The sequence below is a fragment of the Salvia splendens genome, chromosome 12 (genome assembly GCF_004379255.2).
Source record: "Salvia splendens isolate huo1 chromosome 12, SspV2, whole genome shotgun sequence".
In the NCBI taxonomy this organism is placed as follows: Eukaryota; Viridiplantae; Streptophyta; class Magnoliopsida; order Lamiales; family Lamiaceae; genus Salvia; species Salvia splendens.
Window position 1 is genome coordinate 31542396 of NC_056043.1, and position 20986 is coordinate 31563381.

The following is a 20986-nucleotide window of genomic DNA, read 5'->3' on the forward strand; positions in this document are numbered from 1 at the left end:
GCCTCGGCCTCTGCCCTGGAGATTCCCCCGCCTCGGCCTTCTTCCGCAGTGGGTTGAACCGGATAAAGAACCGGATAATCCTCCTGAATCTGGGATAATCCCTGCGAATACCGCGGGGAAGAGGGACGGGCGTATGCATCAACATAAAAATTGGGTGGTTGGTAACCCCCCAGCGTCGACAAACCGGAACCACCCAATGTGTTGTACATGCTCCCCTAGTCACCGCCGGAGTTTCCGTCGCCGGACATTTTGTGATGAGATGTTAAATGAAAATTGGAGAGGAAATGGAGATGATTTGGGAAGAATAGATGTGTAGTTGTGTGTGAAATGAGGATGAATTAGGAGTATTTAAAGAGTAAAAAAATAAAAATAATAAAAAAAGGAAAAATGGCTATTAACGGTAATATTACCATTTCACATTTTTTATTTTTATTTAATTCAATTTTTTAAAAATGAATTATTGCGTCAGCGTTACGATGCTCACTCGCGGGACGGCGAGTGAGCGTCACGCATGGCCTGAGAGCGCGCCACATCGCCTCAGAGCGTGGCGAGCCGTCTCGCGTTTCGTCACGGCGGAACGAGATGGGTGACGGGCTGGGGACGAGATGGGGCGCGGCAACGCGCCACGCCGCCGTCCCGTCCCTGAGTGACGGGATACGGGCCACCCGCGTGACGCGTTGCGGGTGGCCTCATATCAATGGATATCGTCACGCGGGTGGCCTCATATCAATGGATATTTTATTGCCACCTCTAATTATTGGTGTGACCGAAATAAAATGTTGAAATCAAGAAACAAAAACAGGTATGATTATTGGTAAAGCTTTTCCACTAGCAATTTCAAATCCAACTTCTAAAAAGTCTTCAAAAATTCTTAATAAGACAGCTCTACTTAATCGCTGCTTTACACCTGCCTTAAAGTTTTGGATTATCCCATTTTTAGATCCCAATAAAACGGAATTATTACTTTATTACAACAAGTTCACATATAATTGATGAAAGATACGTTGAAATAAATTAAATGTCCAAAAACGCCAGTTCACATCAGCAGACTTTGCAATAAAATAATGCTACAAAGATTACCAAATCACATTAGTTAGACCTATATATAAAACCAGCACAAGTTCTTATCAATTGGAAGAGATTAATTCTTGAGTGGAAAATAACAAAAAAAGACAGAAAAAAGTGCAGTTTTGTCCATAGAATTTGGAGGTGAGTTGTTCATTTTTTTCAAAGCTTGAGACTTTACGCCTTGAGAGAATATTGACAATTTTGAAAGGGAAAAAAAGTCACACAAACTGATTTTTATTTGATTTTTATGCAGCCGGTTAGCTTAATTATAAATTTTCTCGTGAAGAAATGGAGATTTCCACCTTCAGAAACATAGCTGATTTCGTAAGAATTCACTTTTGATTAATTCCAATTTACACAAAAAATCATCAAGTAAAGTATTTAATTTTTTTGTATAATTAATTGCAGGGAACTATGGATGATTCTCTCTTTTTCCAGCAATGGCCAATAATGGATGATTTCAACTCAATTTCTTGTGCCTTTTCGGAAGGGTTTCATCACTCCTACATCCCGAATCCGCCTCTGCCGGACCTCAAGAGGGCGGCAGAGGCGGGCCCGGGCGGGGAAACCCGGCCGTCGAAGCAGCTGAAGCAAGAGAGGATGTCCAATTCACCCCCTCCATTGACAAGCTTTGCACATAGCCCTATTGTGGGAGTTGTGAGGCCTAAAGAGGAGACATGGTTCCCTCAAACCATTGACCAAACCTCGAATAATGTGATCAAGCCATGCCATGGGATCAAGAGGATCAACTCATCCAACACCAAGCTTGCTCAAGCACAAGATCACATCTTGGCTGAGAGAAAGAGGAGGGAGAAGCTTAGCCAAAGGTTCATCGCATTGTCGGCCCTCGTCCCCGGCCTCAAAAAGGTAAATACGAGGTTTCGATTTCATCTGTTTTTGCTCACGAGTTGGATTTATGCCCAATTCATAAGATTCTCAAGTAGATTCTTAATTAAGTTGGTATGCAAAATCAGAATTTGATCAGAAATTCGTATGCTAAATTTCACATACAATTAGTTTTATTTATTTATATAATATCGTCGAATTTTAGGTTTTTCTTTTTTAATAATTGTGCAGAAGCTCTTTCCATAACAAAAAAAAAGAAGTTTGAGAAAATTACTGTCTTGCCACTTGAAATTGAGAATATATAGCTTTAACTATTTTTTTTTCTGCGTCCGCTCGTGCAGATGGATAAGGCCTCGGTTCTCGGAGACGCAATCAAGTACATGAAGCAGCTCCAGGAAAAGGTGAAGGCGCTAGAGGAGAAGGCGAAGAAGGCGACCGTGGAATCCGTGTTGTTCATCAAGAAATACGAAGTGAGCGGTGGAGATGGCACCGGCGATCGGGATTCCTCCAACGAGGCTGCCGTCTGCGAACCGCTCCCGGAGATTGAAGCGAGATTCTGCGACAAGGATGTGCTGATTAGCATCCACTGCGAGAAGAGGAAAGGGGTTTTGGAGAAAATCGTTGCAGAGATTGAGAAGCTCCATTTGTCGGTTGTCAACAGCAGCGCCATGACTTTCGGAGATTCTTCCCTTAGCATAACAATAATCGCACAGGTATACACCGATGTCGGATATTGTTCGCTTTTTTTATTAGTCAGTACACCCTCCCTCAAACCCTTCGAACCTTTTCAGATATATTGTTGACTTAATTAAGGTTTCAACACACAGTCGACGATCCAGTCTGTTACTATGTTAGAAATCCATTTTAAAACCACTCTCTTAGATATACTGTTGGCTCAATTAATCAGTCTAAATAGTTTAGGAGACTAATAGTGAAATAGTTTCAGTTCTCTCTTTATACTGATATGCTGGTTTATTTGCAGAAGGATGGCGAGTCCGGTGTGAACATGAAGGAACTGGTGAAGAGTTTACGCAGTGCTATCGTATGAAGGAATGCAAGTTGTTGATGATACGGCGACGATATATCTATATCTATATATATAGTCTTTTTACTTGATTTTCGTGTTGAGTAGCTATCCACCATTTTTGATGGCATCGATCATCACCTCTAGAGTTTTGTTATGGGGTTTATTTTGAAGAAGGGTTTTATTTTTTTCCCAACTCTCTCATGAGTTGGTTTTTTTCATGGTTCAAAAATAGTTTTGGCCATGTTTCTATAGATACATACCCTTCTGTTGTAACTACCTCATAGCCTAGTTAGCTAGGGTTTTCATTTTGGTGGATGGTGAGAGACAGGAAGTTAAGGTTGTTGTGATTTTTGAGACTTTTGAGAATTTTTGTTCTTGATTTGGTCTCTTTATGCTATTTAAAATGTGATCGCCAGTTGTTTTGTTCAGTAATTGATATCTAGCTATATGTGTTTGATAGTTCAGTGTTGTTTCATAGTTAGAAACATGTTACATTTTAATTAATAATCTGCATTTCAATAACAATCATAACCAATTCGTGGAATATATTTTTTGTAATCAAATGCAAAATATTAAATATGCATGTTTACACACAAAAAAAATTACTATTCTTTCCATTCCATAGTAGTAGGTTTTGCTATTTTGGTACGTTCCATAGTAATTGAGTCATTTATCTTTTTAGTAAAACTCGACACATTTCTTCTCACTTACTTTACCATCTCTTACTTTATTCTCTTCATCTCTCTACCTTTTTCATTTCCTACTGTATTATTCATTTTACTTAACTCACTTAACACAGTTTTTCTTGAATCGCGTGCCGAAAAGAAACGCATCCACTACCGCGGAACGGAGGGAGTATATCTTTATTGAATGAACATATTTACTTTTTATGATTGACACTATAGATGACTGAGTGTTAAAATTTAACTCTATCACTGGGATTTATTTCTAATAATTCTACTAATTCAAAGGGATAAGAATAAAGTAAAATTAGCTCAAATGATAGAAATTATCAAATGTCTTTGAATATCACAAAATTTCAATTAATCCAACTAAATAAGTAAATAGTACTAATAAATTTAACTTAATTACACTGTTTCTATCAATCTAGACCATTAGTTTCTCAATGTAAACGTCCCCCTTGAGTAGTTGTTTAGATATACTTCTAATAAACTTTTAATTGCCACGCAAAAACTAATGCATCCTGCAAACTTTAATGAAAATAATAAAAGTTGAAACTTAGATTTAAAATGCATGAAACCAAACAATATTTTGTTCACTGCCAAATGATAGCAGTCAGAATTATACATAGTGTGTTAATTGAAAACCCATAACTACAAATTGCATATGCATAACACTATAAATTTCTCGCATAAGAAATTCGTAAATAATTATCCACTCATAAGATTTGAAAATGTGCACTTTTTCGTTGATTTCTTATGCAATATTGAATTAACATGCCTTAGCTGCCTATATATGAACTCATAATTCGTATTTATGTGTCAATTGTCATCCTCAGTTCTCACAAATATGTATCATTTCACTTGATCTCTCTCAATCCTATATACTGTATAATATTTTTATTCATAAAACTTTTTTATACATTTGATAATAGTGAAATTTAGTGGCATATGATTGATTGGACACCAAAAAAATGAGACGGGGACCCGAACTGGAAATTGGTAACATACTATTTATTCACTTACAATTAATTCAAAATATGAAATGCGAGAAACTGGAAGCTATAAAATTGGATTAATTAGATAGTTTTATAGAAACTCGTATGTTAGATATGATGTTGTTATATATTAAGAACTCAAACAATGTTGGGGAACTAAGAGTCACTATGCATTCGAATGCATGGCACATTTGTACTAATTAATTTTAATTAGCAATTATAAAATTTATTTAAAACCCTAATGATGATGTGGCGAATTTTTGATGGGAATAAATGCAAGTAATAAATGATCACAACACGGAAAATTACGTGGTTCGATTTACTGAGGTAAATCTACGTCCACGGGAAGAAAAGAGGGCAAATTTGAATTGCTTGGTCTCGCTTACAGATTACAATACTGATTTGCTATAAGATTCAGGATCTAGAGAGCTTAACCCTCGTCTATCTGATCTATGTTCTATTTATACATTCGAACTAAGATCGTGGTTTGCAGCCCTGGTAGTGGGGTTGATAACTGCTTAATACCACTAAATAGATCGTGGGTGTAGTGGAGGTCGTGGAGATCCTGCATGGGTCCACTATCTCCTTGTTCGGTCGAATACTGAGACCGAACTGCTGAGACCGAACTGCTGAACTTTGCCGATCAGCTTTTGCCGATCTGAGAGTTGAGCTCGATTGGTCGGCTTTTACCGAGCTATGGGCTGTGACCGAACTCTTTGGTTGTGCCGATCTGAGAGTTGAGCTCGATTGGTCGGCTTTTACCGAGCTATAGGCTGTGACCGAACTCTTTGGTTGTGCCGAACTGATACTCTTTCTTGGGTTTTGGGCTGATGGGCCGTCACTGTTATTGGGCTCGCAACTAGTGTTTAGTTGTTTAGTTCGTACCCCATCACCACCCCCCCGAAAAGCGAAGTGAATCACTTCGGCATTTTGGATAAATGTAAGGGGGAGGCTGACGTCAGGGGACGTGCCATGCGCGTGTCTGCATTAAATGTGACAGTAAATCCGGCCGTTGAATCCAGAAAAAGTGGGATTTGAAACGGCGCGACGGATTTGAAATGCCTTTGCGAATCCGATAAATATTTCCTTTCTTCATCATTGGAAACACTTTTGCGATTATTTCTTCTGTATTCTCTCCCTTTTTCGAAAAATTTTCTTCCGCTTCTTCAAGACTTTCTTCAGACTTTCGACCATCAGAGAGTAAGAATCATGTCTTCTTCTTCTGAATCTGTTTCTGAATCAGGTAGTGGTAGGAAGGGGGGTGAGGGGTCTTCTGGCCGGAAAAGGTCCGGGGAGAAGACGGTAGAATATTTTCACAGCATTTTGAGTAAGGATACTGTGATATCCTTACACGGAAAATATTTTCTTCCTGGGGGGTTAGTGGTGATTCCCGACGACATTCATAGGGCTAACTCGCCGCCGGAGGGTTATGCCACCGTTTACGAAGCCTGCTTAGAATGCGGGCTTCGTTTCCCTCTTCCCCCTGCCTTTGTAGAGCTTCTTGATTTTTTTCAACTTCCTTTAGGTCAGGTGACTCCAAATTCTTGGAGGCACTTATCGGCCTTTGCTGCCGAGCTGCGTAGACTAGAAAAGGATCTGTCTCTGAGGGCAATCCTTAATTTCTTTCAGTTTAAGAGAAAGGGATCTTGGTTTTACTTGATCCCTTTACAGCCCTTCAGAGCATTCTGTAAAACCAAATGGCCGAAGTGGCAAAATCGTTTCTTTTTTTACAATAGGACAGCGGCTCCGGACTTTTCCTGGAGAGGGCCGAAGTCCGTAATTCCTCATCCTCGGGTAGAACCGTTGGACGAGCTCGAGGGCGAGCTCAATAAGATTCCCATGATTAGGAAACAGTATTCGGAATCTGAGCTCGTCAAGGGTGACTTCGTGTTCGATTCCTCGTCTTCGGACGAAGAGACTGAGGGTGAGGATTTCTTTTTTATGCTTTACTGCTTTAACGACGAAGACTAACCTTGTTTTCTTGCTTTTTGGCAGTGAACATGCTAAACAAGCTCGGTCGCAAATCCTCCGAATCTAATGAGCCGGAGAGACAGAAAGCCACCGGCTCGGCGTCTGATGCCGAGAAGAATCCGAAAAGGCAGAAGACCTCTTCTTCGGATCCAAAAAAGCCGGAGTCGACTTCGGCAAAGGGGAAGGGGAAGATTCAGAAACCCCCAAGAGCGCCGGAGAAAGACATTGTCTTGGCGGCCCCTTCGGAACATGTCTGTGAGCCTTTTGCATGGCCAACGGACTTTGTAGAGGTGAATTCTCTTCTTGATTTTCTGGCCTTGCTTTTTTCCTGTATTTTTTGTGGCCCCTCTGTTGACTTTTTCCTTTTTCCATTTTCAGAGGAACAATATGCTCTCCAAGCTCGTCGCCGTTGAACTCTCCAAAGCGTCCAACGATTATGCTGAGATGCAGAGGAAGTTGAATGCTGCTCGTCACCAGGCCGAACAGGCTCGGGCAGACTTTGAGAAGGCAAGGGCCGCTAGGATCTCGGCTCAGGATGAAGCTCAGCGTGCCAAAAACCAGCTCATCATCCAGAGAGAGCAATCTAAACAGAGGGAGGCTGCCGCCGTGGTTGCTCAGGGGGAGGCTCTCCGTGTTTTCACGGAGAAACTCTTTTTGAGCAATCAATTTTCGGCCTTTATCGGTGATCTGCTGAAATTGATGACCGATAACGCTGAGCAGGGACCCGAAGTCGTCCTGCCGCTGTATGGCCGAGAGATTTCAGCTCGTCTCCAGAGTCTGCCGCTCCTTGAGGAGCTTGCTTCTTCCTCGGTCCTGCTCTCTGCTGAAAGAGTCCGTAACTGCCGCGCTGACCGGGACGAGAACATGGAGGCCATCTTTGCCTCCTTGGGACCTGTTTCACCCGCTTCAATCTTTAACGAAGAGTGTGGCAGGAAAACGAGGCCGGCAAGGAGACCGAGCAGACGGATCAGCAGGCCGGCGACGGGCATGCCGAGCAGGAGGTGCAGCAGATCGGCGATGGGGGCACCGAGCAGGCTGGAGGGGGTAGGGAGGCCGAGGCTGAAGCCGAAGTAGACAAGGAGAAGGAGGCTGAAACCCACAGAGGAGCCGGAGACGAAACTGGCGGAGTATGATTTCGTCTCCCTTCTCTTAGTTTAGTTTCTTTCTCTCCTTGTAAAATGGCCTTGAAGCCCTCCTTGTGTAAAAAATTTTTCTTGTGAATGAAAAAATTCTTCTTTCTACACTCGTGTCTTCTTTATAGCTTTTCGTAATCTCTTTTACTCATGTTGTGGTTTACTGCCTGCTCGGTAAACTGAAATGCCGAACTGACATAGCTGCTTTGTATTCTTAACTCTAAGGAGCTGGAGGTACTTCACTGGAAGCGGCTATACTCTTCGGCTTTAAACGAAGCTGAGAAAAAAGCCATAGATGACCAGGTGAAGTATGACGAACTCTTGGCTCGGTTAGTGGAGCTGGAGTCCAACAATAAGGACTTAAAGTCCATAAAGAAAGATCTGGATGCCGAGCTGAACACTGTCATCGCTGAGAGGACTGCATATGAGGATTTCATCTGCGGGCGCGGGGGAATGACCATATCTGAAGTTCAGAATCAAGTTGATGAACTGTGGGAGGAGCTTCATGTACTCCGGAAGAACAATGCGCTGGAGAGCTCGGCTTGCCAACAAGTTGTGAAGTCATTGCGGCGCTTGGCTTCTCGGTACGACATCATTCTTTCCCGGCGTCCCTCAATCGAGAGATTCCTTAGGCGTTTCCCGCCAACAGATGCTCACACTCCAACTCAAACCTCTAATCCACTTGCTCAAGATTCTGCTCCAAACCAACAACGGACTCAGGATGAACCGGAAAGTCAAGACGAGAACGTACTCCAAGTCAGCAACGGACTCCGGAGCAACCGGAAATGTCAAGACGAGAACGCCCTGAAGTTCGTAGAGGAGTTGTGATTATGAGTGAGCAAGATCAGCGGATGCTTCGTGAAGAGACTCTTCGCCGCCGAGGTGCTAGAACTTCCCGGACTCAGGGAAGGGGCGGTAGGTCGATCAGAGCATCTCGTCGACCTACTTATTCTTCAACTGTTCGGAACACCCGAACTCAGCATCGTGGGGATTTTTTGGATAGGTGGCTCAACTTTGGCAACCGTGGACAGTAGAATAGTCCTTTGTAATGGTGTAACGCCTTCTCGTAGGGCAGCGAAATTGTATGCCAAACAAGACTTAATAAATGAAATTTTTTCATTTCGCTTCTATCACTGCGTATTTACAGTTCAGCGATTTTTTATTTCATTTATTGTACTCGTCCGCGGTCTTATGAAGAAAACTCTTCTTTGACCGGACTCGTCTTCGGTCTTATGAAGTAAATTCTTCTTTGACCGGACTCGTCCTTGGTCTTATGAAGTAAACTCTTCTTTGACCGGACTCGTCCTTGGTCTTATGAAGTAAACTCTTCTTTGACCGGACTCGTCCTCGGTCTTATGAAGAAAACTCTTCTTTGACCGGACTCGTCCTCAGTCTTATGAAGAAAACTCTTCTTTGACCGGACTGAGTTTGTGTCCTTATTTGGCGAGTTTTATCGCTTGGATTGGACTTTCCCTTTGTGTCCTAATTTGGCGAGTTTTATCGCTTGGATTGGACTTTCCTTTTGTGTCCTAATTTGGCGAGTTTTATCGCTTGGATTGGACTTTCCCTTTGTGTCCTAATTTGGCGAGTTTTATCGCTTGGATTGGACTTTCCTTTTGTGTCCTAATTTGGCGAGTTTTATCGCTTGGATTGGACTTTCCCTTTGTGTCCTAATTTGGTGAGTTTTATCGCTTGGATTGGACTTTCCCTGGTTGACCGAAGTGGTTTTCGGCTTATTGCAGTCCGTTTCAGACGAACTGCTTGTTTCTTAAGCTGAATTGTGGTCTTGTATCTTCCTTAGAAGCTTGGACTCACAATTGTCTTTAATACATGATCTAAAAAGGGGATCAGCCTTTAAAGATCAATATACCTCAGTAATATTTATAAGAGACAAAACGCACATAGAGACTAAACGCACATAAAGACAAATAAAAAAGACGAAAAAGATTTTAAACTTTTATAAAACGACCAGCATAAAGGACAAATAGAAACATGAAAGCACATATCCCTAGGACCGAACTAGATACAAGACTGACCGGACCTTGTCTCTTACAAATGGAACTTCTTGAGGTTGGAAATATGCCATGTTCGGGGTACTTGTTCTCCTGACATGTGAGTCAATTTATAAGACCCTTTTCCCAGGACTTCTGACACCCGATACGGACCTTCCCATGTGGGTTCAAGTTTGCCCAGCTTTTCTGCTCGGCTTACTTCATTGTTTCTCAATACGAGATCTCCCACTTGAAACTGCAGCTTTTTCACCCTTTGGTTATAATACCGGGTTACTTGCTCCTTGTACTTGGCTGCTTTTATGCAGGCCAGTTCTCTTCTTTCTTCGGCAAGATCTAGTTCGGCTCTCAGTCCGTCATCATTCAGTTCTGTTGAGAAATTGAGTGTTCGGGGGCTGGGTATGCCGATCTCAACCGGAATTACGGCTTCAGTGCCGTACACTAGACTGTACGGAGTTTCACCGTTGGAGGTTTTTGGTGTAGTTCGGTAAGACCATAGGACTTGAGGAAGATTTTCTACCCATTGTCCTTTGGCTTGTTCTAACCGAGCTTTTAATCCTTTCACCAAAATACGGTTTGTTACTTCCGTTTGTCCGTTTGCTTGTGGCTGAGAGACCGAAGTGAACCGCTGTTGAATATTCAACTCTTGGCACCAATTCTTGAATGTCTTGTCGGTGAACTGAGTTCCATTATCCGAAATGAGGATATGGGGTATGCCAAATCGGCAAACTATGTTCTTCTAAACAAAATCCAATGCCTTCGAGCTCGTTATCGTAGCTAATGGTTCAGCCTCCACCCACTTTGTGAAGTAGTCCACGGCAACGATCAAGAATTTCATTTGCCGAGGAGCTTGTGGTAGTGGTCCTACTATGTCTATGCCCCATTGCATAAAAGGCCAAGGGCTTTGCATAGCACATAGATCGGTCTGCGGCATCCTTGGGATATTTGCATGGATTTGGCACTTCGTACATTTCTTAACGAGCTGTACTGCTTCTTGTACCAAAGTTGGCCAATAATATCCCCATCTCAGAACTTTTTTAGCTAAAGCTCTAGCTCCGATGTGGCTGCCGCACGATCCTTCATGAACTTCTCTAAGGATGTAGTCCGTCTCTTCTGGTCCTACACATCGCAATAACGGTTGAAGGTAGGACTTTCTATATAGGACTCCTTCATGAAGTTCATACCGAAGTGCTCGGCATTTGATTTTTCGAGCTTCTCTCTTATCCTCGGGCAGTTGTCCTTGATCTAGATACTTTGATATTGGCGTCATCCAGTTCGGCGAGCTGGTTACTGAAAGTACCTCAGCATCATCAATGCTTCTGTGCGGTAATTCCTCCACTTTTGAGCTCGGATATGAGGCTAACTTGCTTAAAGTATCTGCTCGGCCATTTTCCGCTCTGGGAATGCGGATTATCCGAAAATAAGAGAAACTTCGGCTAATGCTTTGCGCTTTGTCCAAGTATTTTTTCATCCTTTCATCTCGGGCTTTACTTGTACCCAACATGTGATTCACTATGACTTGTGAATCACAATGGATTTTGAGAGATTTGATAAATAGACTTTGCGCTAACCGAAGTCCGGCAAGAAGGGCTTCGTATTCGGCTTCGTTATTAGTGGTTGGGAATAAGAACCGAAGTGAATAAGTTACCTCGTGTCCGTCGGGAGCGATAAATAGAATACCAGCTCCACTTCCCGTCTTATTCGAAGCTCCATCTACGAATCCAATCCAACAGTCCGGCGGCTCTACTTCGGGTTCCTGGGGCTGTGTTGGTTCATCATTGGTAGGGCTTTTCGGTTCGGCAATAAATGCAAGTAATAAATGATCACAACACGGAAAATTACGTGGTTCGATTTACTGAGGTAAATCTACGTCCACGGGAAGAAAAGAGGGCAAATTTGAATTGCTTGGTCTCGCTTACAGATTACAATACTGATTTGCTATAAGATTCAGGATCTAGAGAGCTTAACCCTCGTCTATCTGATCTATGTTCTATTTATACATTCGAACTAAGATCGTGGTTTGCAGCCCTGGTAGTGGGGTTGATAACTGCTTAATACCATTAAATAGATCGTGGGTGTAGTGGAGGTCGTGGAGATCCTGCATGGGTCCACTATCTCCTTGTTCGGTCGAATACTGAGACCGAACTGCTGAGACCGAACTGCTGAACTTTGCCGATCAGCTTTTGCCGATCTGAGAGTTGAGCTCGATTGGTCGGCTTTTACCGAGCTATGGGCTGTGACCGAACTCTTTGGTTGTGCCGATCTGAGAGTTGAGCTCGATTGGTCGGCTTTTACCGAGCTATAGGCTGTGACCGAACTCTTTGGTTGTGCCGAACTGATACTCTTTCTTGGGTTTTGGGCTGACGGGCCGTCGCTGTTATTGGGCTCGCAACTAGGGTTTAGTTGTTTAGTTCGTACCCCATCACCTAACTAACCCATAATTAAAATAGATGCATGTTGATCGTCCAAATTACTCGACCAATAGACTTATTCTATAGTTCACGTTGATTGGTCTAGGCATTGTCAATTGGTAGATTATAAAATTGTTGGATTAATTAGAAAAAATACACTGCCTCCTACTTATAGATGTATAGTGTGAAAGCTTATGCCACTTAATTAATACTAATACAGATTAATTTACAAGAGGTAGTTGCATATACCTTTAAAGAGACCAGCACAATCACAATCAACAAGCATGCACGCAAAAATAAACAAATTAATTAACAAAGATAATGAACATGGTGTGATTGATTAATTAGCATGACATATATTGCAGTATTTTTTTTTATCTAACATTAGTATAGAAAAGGTTAATAAATAATGACTTCTTCTTCTTTTTCTACAATTTATTTATATACTGTATTTAGTAAAAAAGTTAATTAATTAGATTTTTTTTCTTAAACAAAAGTTAATTAGATTATCAGTATTGATTACTTACCAAATCTTGAAGGTCTCCCTTTGGGGTTAAGACGTCATATCCAACGTTATGTGTTTCTTGCGACAGTTTAATACTTTAATTCTACAATTTGCAAATTATGTGACTGAATTATTAATAAGAAATAGTCATCACCTAATTTTACATTTAAATTAAATCACAAGGCACTAGTGGCCGGAACTAAACTAAAAGTTATTCAAAAATATAATTTTTAGGTGAATTATCATTTCACGACTAAGAACTTTTGTACTGTATAAGAATTTACATATAATTTTGATAAATTTAAAGATCCTATAAAAAGAAAAAAAAGTGTAATAATAGACTTGAAAACATATATCGAATAATAAATAAACTGAATATAGTAATTAATATGCTACTGAACTACCATATATGTGCAGACAAATAAATGTTCCATCAGTAGACAACAGAATGTCTTCTTTACTGCATAATCTAATAATAATTTTTAATTTTATTTAAAAATGAATATTAGAAGTCGATCCCTATTATTTTGCAATTATCTTGTGAATTATGCTAATCAAATGTCTTTGGCTATCTATAAAGAGCAGAGTCTTGTCGTTTTCAAAATCCAACGCTCTATTATAAAACTTACAAAAAAGAGTAATAAAAGTCCCTATTATTTTGCAATATCTCGTGAATTATGCTAATCAAATGTCTTAAGCTATGAATAAAGACAAAGCTTTGTCGTTTTCAAAATCCAAATAGATAGATAATTAATTAATAATGACTCCTATATTTTAACTATGTCTTAATCCCAAGAAATTGACTCGACGAATTCAAATTGCTTACAGATCTTGATGTAATAAATTAAAGAATTGTGAATTTTTTAATTCGTAATACAATTATTATGTTGAGATATCACTGTCCATGTATTTATTAAAGCACGATTACTTGATTTGAAAATCAAGTTAAACAAATTTTTATTTAGTTGAATATTAATTAATATGTGTGAATGTGAGTCGAAATGCGGCCATAGCATATAGTCAAACGTTGAAGACATTAAAGAAAACTAGTAAATAAACTTTTGTAATGAAAAAAATGTGCTTTGTAATGATTTTAATTACGATGTGTTTAGTAAAATTTGGAGAAATGTTATTATATATAGTTTAGCCTTACACTGTAACGCACACTTGAAGTCACTATGACGATTTTTTAAATTAAAATATACTACTAGCATAATTCATGTTCGAGAAGATGCTACGACGACGTATCTATTTATGATGAAAATTTTAATTATTGGGAAATAATCGGTTGATTAGATAATTTTGTATATTTACCACTCTGCATCATTGTTTTGTAGTTTTCTATAGAGATTATATAGTGATATATTTGTTATTTTACATGTATACGTATGTGACCGTAGAAAATACAATCTCATTGTAGGCAGTCAAATATAATATTGTCATCATATATACTTTAAAAAAGAACAGACATCAATAATGGTCGTGTATATCTTCATATAATAAATAGTTCACATTGGTTATTTTGTTTCATATAATGAATTTTTAAATAGTACTACTAATATAAATAATATTTTAAATAATATTTTCTGAAATATAAATAATAAATAATATTTTAAATGTTCTCTCCCTCCCTATTTTGAATCCGATACCTGCCACCCTCTCACTCTGATCGACGTCACCGGTCGCCGTCTCCGCCTCTAATACTTGCCGCCGCCGCCGCGCTTCCATCGCTCCTCTCGTACTGCGCTTCCGTAGATCCATCTCGTACTGGCGAACGCAATAGTATCAGTGTACTTGGAGGTATCCGCATACCCTTAAAATCTCCATTTCCGGCAATAACACCATAATCTTCATATTCCAATAACTTTGTTATCTCAAATCATCTTCTGATATTGGATCGTTCTCCACTTCTGCTCGATTAACAAGTCTTCTTCTCTCTCAATTTTTTTCTGAGGAGGAGGCGACCAAGGCCTTTTCTGGTAAAACCTTAGTACAATTCAACCTTCTCGGCCGCCACTGATTTTATGTGCCTTTGCGATTATATGCGATTTTGATAGGTAATTTCATTTTAAATTGAGTGAGGATTTGTTTGAGACCTTGATGTCGTCTTAATTTCGAAGTTTCATTCACAATTTGATTTGCCTTTGCGCATCTCCAAATCATGGTTTTGATCGATGATTGGCGCGCTGCTAAAAATGATGCTTTGATTGTTAAACTGATGCAGGCATTGAGGCTATCCAATACTTGTGTGGGTTTGAGCACTGATACATTTATTTAGTAATTTTTCGGCATGAATATGGTGAAATACTTACTGAATTACAGTGCCAACATTTTTCGTGGGGATTATCTTTAGATATGTAGTTCATTTCCCCCTTTTTTTGTGGCTAGACGCATGCTTTAGTACGTAGTTTGAGCGAATACTCGCATTCTGTTGTGTTTATCAGAAATATAATATGTTGCATTAACTAAGTGTTTAGTGCTGTACGTGGTGATATTAGGCAAAGATTTTTAGAAGGTAATGGATGGGAAGGACATCCAATCAGATCTCCATGCCCTTAAAAGACTCTACGGCCTTCTCCAAAAAGATGAAGGCGAAGCATCAGACCCTGGCTCTGATTCGGTATGGTGTTATGCTTATTGAGATTATCCTGCTCATGTTATCTCTAATTTCAGATTATGACTGCTTTTGCCGAATCAAAATGTGTATACATATGTTTACATTCTTTCTTTGTAGGTACTTTTTGTTCTATATCCTTTTGGTTTTCCGGTAATAATAGGCCAGCTTGAAGTGAACTTGAAACTACTGGACGTGCTACTCATTTACTTTCAAGGCTGTTAAAAATAGTTTAGTTTTTTGCACTTATTTTCATAGTGTTTGTGTACCTGGTAAAAAAATGCAGCTGCTTGCATATAAGTGAAGAAAACAAGAGTCTTATAACAATATGGTCCTCCTATAATTTTCCATGTCCAGGTTCTTGTTACAAACTCAATGTGGTAAATACAATGATAATCACCAGTTATTTTCTCTATCATAATTGAGATCCATCATCCATAAGAATAACATGTGTAACCTATTTGAAGTTTGAACTAAATCTTACAAATAAAGTGTTTCTCTTGTGGACTGAGAGCCTTGGATGTAAGCATCCAAAGCATATTTTTGACTCTGCACATTGTCAAGGGTTCATCTCTTACTCGATGGTTGTAGATTTGACTGTACGCATTCTCTACAGAAACTAGTTAAGTTGTTTTCTTGTTATGTCTTGCCTTGCAGTTTGTTAACTTATCAGTTTTTGACTTCACACGTTCATATGCAAAGCACGATTTTAGTTCATTACAAACTCTCAAGTCTTTTCTGTCACTAAATAGAGGTGGTGATCTACCTTATATTGCCAAAACGCTGTTAGTTTTATCACTTTATGTATATCTGCTGAGTTTTGTATGTTTCGCGAGTTTTTCTCTTCATTCATTCATTCAGGATAATGTTTCCATGTGTATGGAGGCTTGACTATCTTTTGTCATTTGGACAGCTTGATTCGCATTCGCGGGTTTTCTTAAAGAATCTTTTGGATTTGGCGACTAAGAGAGTCCTCAAGACACATTCAGAAGTATGTATGCTCACTTTTTCCTTTTTTTGTTAAGGTCCAAATGAAAGGATCTGTTCAGTTTAGCCCTGTAAACGTATCAAACTAGTTCTCTGATCAAGTGCTACAGGTCATTGCAGGTCAAGCAGAAACATCAGGGGCGTTTTCACCTGTTCGGCTTCAGCAACTAGATGAGACATCCTCTGAGGAACGACCTGCTCCACGTTCAAGATTGTCATTAGCCGCAGAACGTGATCAAAGTTTCAATGGCCGATTCACTCCTGACTGGAGTCAAGCAGGTGCTACGGAACCCTCAATTCGTAGAGTGCCTTCAATTGGACAGAAACGTTGCAGGGTTTGTCAAAGGAACACTGTCAAACAACTTGGATCCACAGGGGATACTCATTTTCATGAACTGGCTCAGAACTCAAACACATACGCTGATCATCAGCATCGGCAGGATAGTGTTGAGAACCGAGAGAAAGAAGTTGGATGGTTATCAAGTCACGTGTCGGATGATTCAAAATATGAGAAGCGGAAGCAGAGGCCGTCCGATTTGAACGTGGTTGGGGATGCAGATTCATCTAATAGAATGGAAACTGACATCTCAAAAATGAGTCATTCTGATATGCAAACCATAAGTAAAGCTGATGTACCTGACTGCTTATCTCAAGAAGCTTCCAATGCAATCAAGCAGATTGAATCATGTATGTCAGCATTGCGTGTGGGAGCAGATCACTTGGACTTGTATGAGAAGACTTCTTCTTCTCAACTGCAGATGACAAAATACGATGCAGTTCCAAACATTGGAACGAGTTTAGGTGAGAATCTGATGACCAGAAATAATCTGTTGTCAGAAATTTCTTACTTGAGAATCTAATGACCGTGTCTGAAATTTCAGGCCAAAGGGATATGGACGATTTCGTTTATCCAATGCATCAACTGCCTAGAATGTCAGCAGTAGAGGGAAACCAGCCACATTTCTCCTCGAGTCAAAGGTACAAGACGGCTCGGCCTACTAAGGCTGTGCTGAAGCAATCAAAAAACAAAATCATCCAGAATGAACCAGTTCCGTACACTGAAGTCTTAGACCTATCAGAAGAGTCTACCGACAGATTCAGGTTTCCGACAGAGAAAGTAAACAAGATTTATGTTCAGAATCTGAATGCCTTTGTGGAGACAATCGAGCCAGGGAACTGGATAGTGAGTTCGAATGGTTACGTGCCTGGTGGTGTTACACTAATTCCGAATCAGACATCCTATGTTACCCCTTGTTGGCCCGCTTCTTCTGCTTCTAACATTGAGAGTATTTGTCAAAGCCGAACTGTCGTGGAGGACAGAGAAAGCAAGCCATCAGTCAGCTTCGCGAATCCAAAAAACCACCCACTTGTCATGAATAAGAAAGTGACTCGCCTTTTACCGAGCTCAGGTTTCCATGGAAATCAGTCGGATGCACGGGACAAGGCTGGTGTTGGAAAGAACAGGCACTACACAGCTGGAGGAAGGACTTCTTTGCAGAATAAAGAATCGGACGATACAGCTACTGACTCGTACTCCAGCTTGAGCACTCAGCAAACAAGCAGTCGTGATAGCGATAGTGAAGATTATTCGGTGACAGATGGAAGTAGAGAGCCTCAGTATATTACTTCGAGTAAAAGCAGTGAAAGTTGGGATTCCCCTCTGTCACATGGAAGTGCCAGTGAGGAAGATGTTTACTCCTCATCTAGCGGAAAGGGAGCTCGTGAATCTACTGCCAGTAGCAGCAGTAGAAACGAGTACTCATCGTCTGAACAGCCAATCCGAAGCAATGCAAAACCAGGCCCCAGCAAGGCCGGGAAGGCTGGCGCGACCCTTAAAAAGCAAACTGGGATACTGAAGAGGCTGAAAGATAAGCTGGCGCTAGTCTTCCACCACCACCACCACCACCATCATCACCACCACCACCACCACCACCATAATCGCGGTGCTCATACTAAAGATGACACAAATATGAGCCGTAGCTCCTCCTTCGACAAGCACAAAGGGAAAGCCACAAGTCCTAAAATACATGATGACATGCATGGAGGAGCAAAGGCTGTTGAAAAGATTGGAAAATCCAAGACTGGTGAGAAAAGGCAGAAGAATCATTTTGGTGGGCTGATGGGAGGTCTGGTGAGGCATGTACGACATTCAAAGAAGCCGGAACGAGAGAAAGGTACGAGTGAGTTTGGGCAGAAGAGGACAGTGAAGAAGTCTCAGTGGTGGAAGGTGCTGCAACACCATCAACAATCCAAGTTGCACCACAAAGCTCATTTGAAGCTTGGACTAGGTAAGAAAAAAGCTCGCTTAAAAGCTCTCCCTACAGTTGAATGATGCCACACTTAGCTACTAAAACGATTATGTGATCATAGTTATATATATTTATGTATGATATATATGTGTGTGTATATATATACATTAATACATAGACTATGTAAAACTTTAGTACTTTTTTGCAATCTTCTGTAAAGCGTGGTAATTGGTAAATCCTGACTTAGTACCTTTATCACAATCTTCTGTGAAGCATAGTGTTTTGCTTCTTTTTCTCTTTATCACAAATAAAAAAGTATAATTTTTTAGTTTCAGATATATTACTAGTTGTTGCTGGTCTTGTTTTAGTTGGTATATTGACTGTATAGCGAGCTAGTTCTTGTTTGTTAAACATTTTGTTAATGAATTCAACTGTTTTACAATACATATGCTTCATTTTCTTGATAAATGAATTACTATTACTAGAGATTGAAGAAATTCTGAAGCCTATGCAAAACAAACATTGGCATTCAGCAGAGTTGATCCTTTCCATTTTATTTGTCTATTCTTGTAACACGCCCACTTTTTCCAATCCTTTTTAGTTGTTCCCAAAATAATGTCAAATATTTAAGTCAATTTTAGCCTTCGTTTCATTTAGTCGATAGAAGGAAAATAATATACACATTTGGGCTTATTACATTTATTCTTTCACTTGTTTTTTTAGCCCAAGTCAACTTCATTATTTCTACAAATCAGCCCGATTAATTAACTAAATCTGCCGTTGTTTTCTCATTTGCTATTCAATACTCTCTCTGTTCCATTAGATATGAAACGTTTTCTTTTTTGAGTTATTCCATTTAAAATGAAATTCCTAAAATGAAAATAACTTTATTTCTACTTTTTCCACTCTCTTACTTTATTCTCTCTTCCTCTTCGTTAACTTATAAAATAACACTATATAAAATCATGTGCCGAAAAGTAAATATTTCATACTAGTATTTAATGGGGTGGAGTGAGTAGTATTGATTTAGATTTTGATGTAATTCAAACAGAAAAAAAATTAATATAAAATTATAGTATGTAATTCATATAACAATCCATCATCATAATTATTTGAAACATATTTTTATTCTCATCAACTTTCCATCATTATAATTATTTGAAACATATTTTTATTCTCATCAACTTGTTTTTTTTAATCAGTAATGTTGCATTATACAAGAGGATATTAACAATCAAATACATTAGTCTATTATTATGTGACAACATGGGGCTTCTCTATCATTCGCATATGCTATCTGGCCACCTGCTGCAGGGGAGGCCAAGAAATCTCTATCATTCCCAAAACTATTTAATATCAGTGTTTTTTTTTACTAGATGTTGTCCTACTATAAAAATCTCGATTTTAATTTCTTATATTTGCTTTATTTGAATTTCCGAGGAATTACATGATAACCAATCAAATCTAAAGCACCTCTGCCCTTTCTTGGGTGGCATCGAATTTTATGCAACTTTATTTTGTGTATTAAGTTGAGAGAGAAAAGTAAAAGAGAGGGAATAATGTAGAGATAAATGTGTTTCCATTTAAGTAATGAGTCATTTTGGTTGGGCAAACTAAAAAGGAAAGTAAGCCATCTTCAATAGGACAGAGGGAGTCCAAAATTTGCTACACAACACAGTTTTTTAACAAATTATTCCCTCCGACCGTCCGACAATAGGGTTCATTGGTGTGAGCACGAGTTTTAAGAAATGTAAAGAATATTGGGTTCGAAAAGTTATTGGAATATGAAGTCCACTTTTTTATATTGATTTTACAATAGAATGTGAGTGAAGTGAGTTAATGGAATGTGAGACTTACTTGCCATTCATGGTAAAAGTGAAATGCGACTCTTATTGTGGGACGGACCAAAATAACACAGAGCGTTAGGCCTAAATTTAAAAAGAAATGAATAAGTATATCAAATACCGTATCGGAAAATGAAAGGAAATTGGAAACAATATACACGTGTATTTAATACAGTAGTAGCATTCAACTTGCATTTTGTCAAACGTATAACAAAAGATGTTAATGTAAAGAGTGGTGTTAAAATAAAAATTCTCTATTTAATACAGTAGTAGCATTCAACTTGCATTTTGTCAAACGTTATAACAAAAGATGTTAATGTAAAGAGTGATGCTAAAACAAAAATTCTCTATTTAATATAGTAGTAGCATTCAACTTGCATTTTGCCAAACGTTATAACAAAAGATGTTAATGTAAATAGTGGTGCTAAAACAAAAATTCTCTATTTAATTCAGTAGTAGCATTCAACTTGCATTTTGTCAAACGTTATAACAAAAGATGTTAATGTAAAGAGTGGTGCTAAAACAAAAATTCTCTATTTAATACAGTAGTAGCATTCAACTTGCATTTTGTCAAACGTTATAACAAAAGATGTTAATGTAAAGAGTGGTGCTAAAACAAAAATTCTCTATTTAATTTAGTAGTA

General features: G+C 39.3%; 2 protein-coding genes across 6 annotated transcripts in view; both read left to right on the plus strand.

The window, feature by feature from the left end:
* The window catches only part of LOC121759236, a 31440-nt gene extending 12608 nt beyond the window's left edge, over positions 1-18832 (plus strand). The window contains exons 1-6 of one of the 5 annotated variants that reach the window (XM_042154751.1): positions 14272-14448; positions 14606-14705; positions 15147-15268; positions 16176-16253; positions 16360-17050; positions 17131-18832. In XM_042154751.1, coding sequence (XP_042010685.1) covers positions 15167-15268; positions 16176-16253; positions 16360-17050; positions 17131-18581 — 2322 coding nt within the window. In that variant the 5' untranslated portion in view covers positions 14272-14448; positions 14606-14705; positions 15147-15166 and the 3' untranslated portion in view covers positions 18582-18832. The other 4 variants (XM_042154750.1, XM_042154753.1, XM_042154752.1 and 1 more) reach the window with 4 other exon arrangements.
* LOC121759237 (transcription factor bHLH25-like) lies at positions 1148-3349 on the plus strand. The gene is made up of 5 exons (XM_042154754.1): positions 1148-1209; positions 1322-1392; positions 1477-1935; positions 2256-2627; positions 2897-3349. The coding sequence occupies exons 2-5, from the start codon at positions 1357-1359 to the stop codon at positions 2960-2962; spliced, it is 933 nt and encodes a 310-aa protein (XP_042010688.1). The 5' UTR covers positions 1148-1209; positions 1322-1356; the 3' UTR covers positions 2963-3349.
* Positions 18833-20986: the final 2154 nt, after the last annotated feature.

What these genes read in the sequence shown, in the direction of transcription:
- LOC121759237 (XM_042154754.1), top strand. Translation starts at nt 1,357, where the DNA reads ATGGAGATTTCCACCTTCAGAAACATAGCTGATTTC. An exon ending in TCAGAAACATAGCTGATTTC is followed by an intron (nt 1,393 to 1,476) that starts GTAAGAATTCAC and finishes AATTAATTGCAG; the next exon opens with GGAACTATGGATGATTCTCT. An exon ending in TCGTCCCCGGCCTCAAAAAG is followed by an intron (nt 1,936 to 2,255) that starts GTAAATACGAGG and finishes CCGCTCGTGCAG; the next exon opens with ATGGATAAGGCCTCGGTTCT.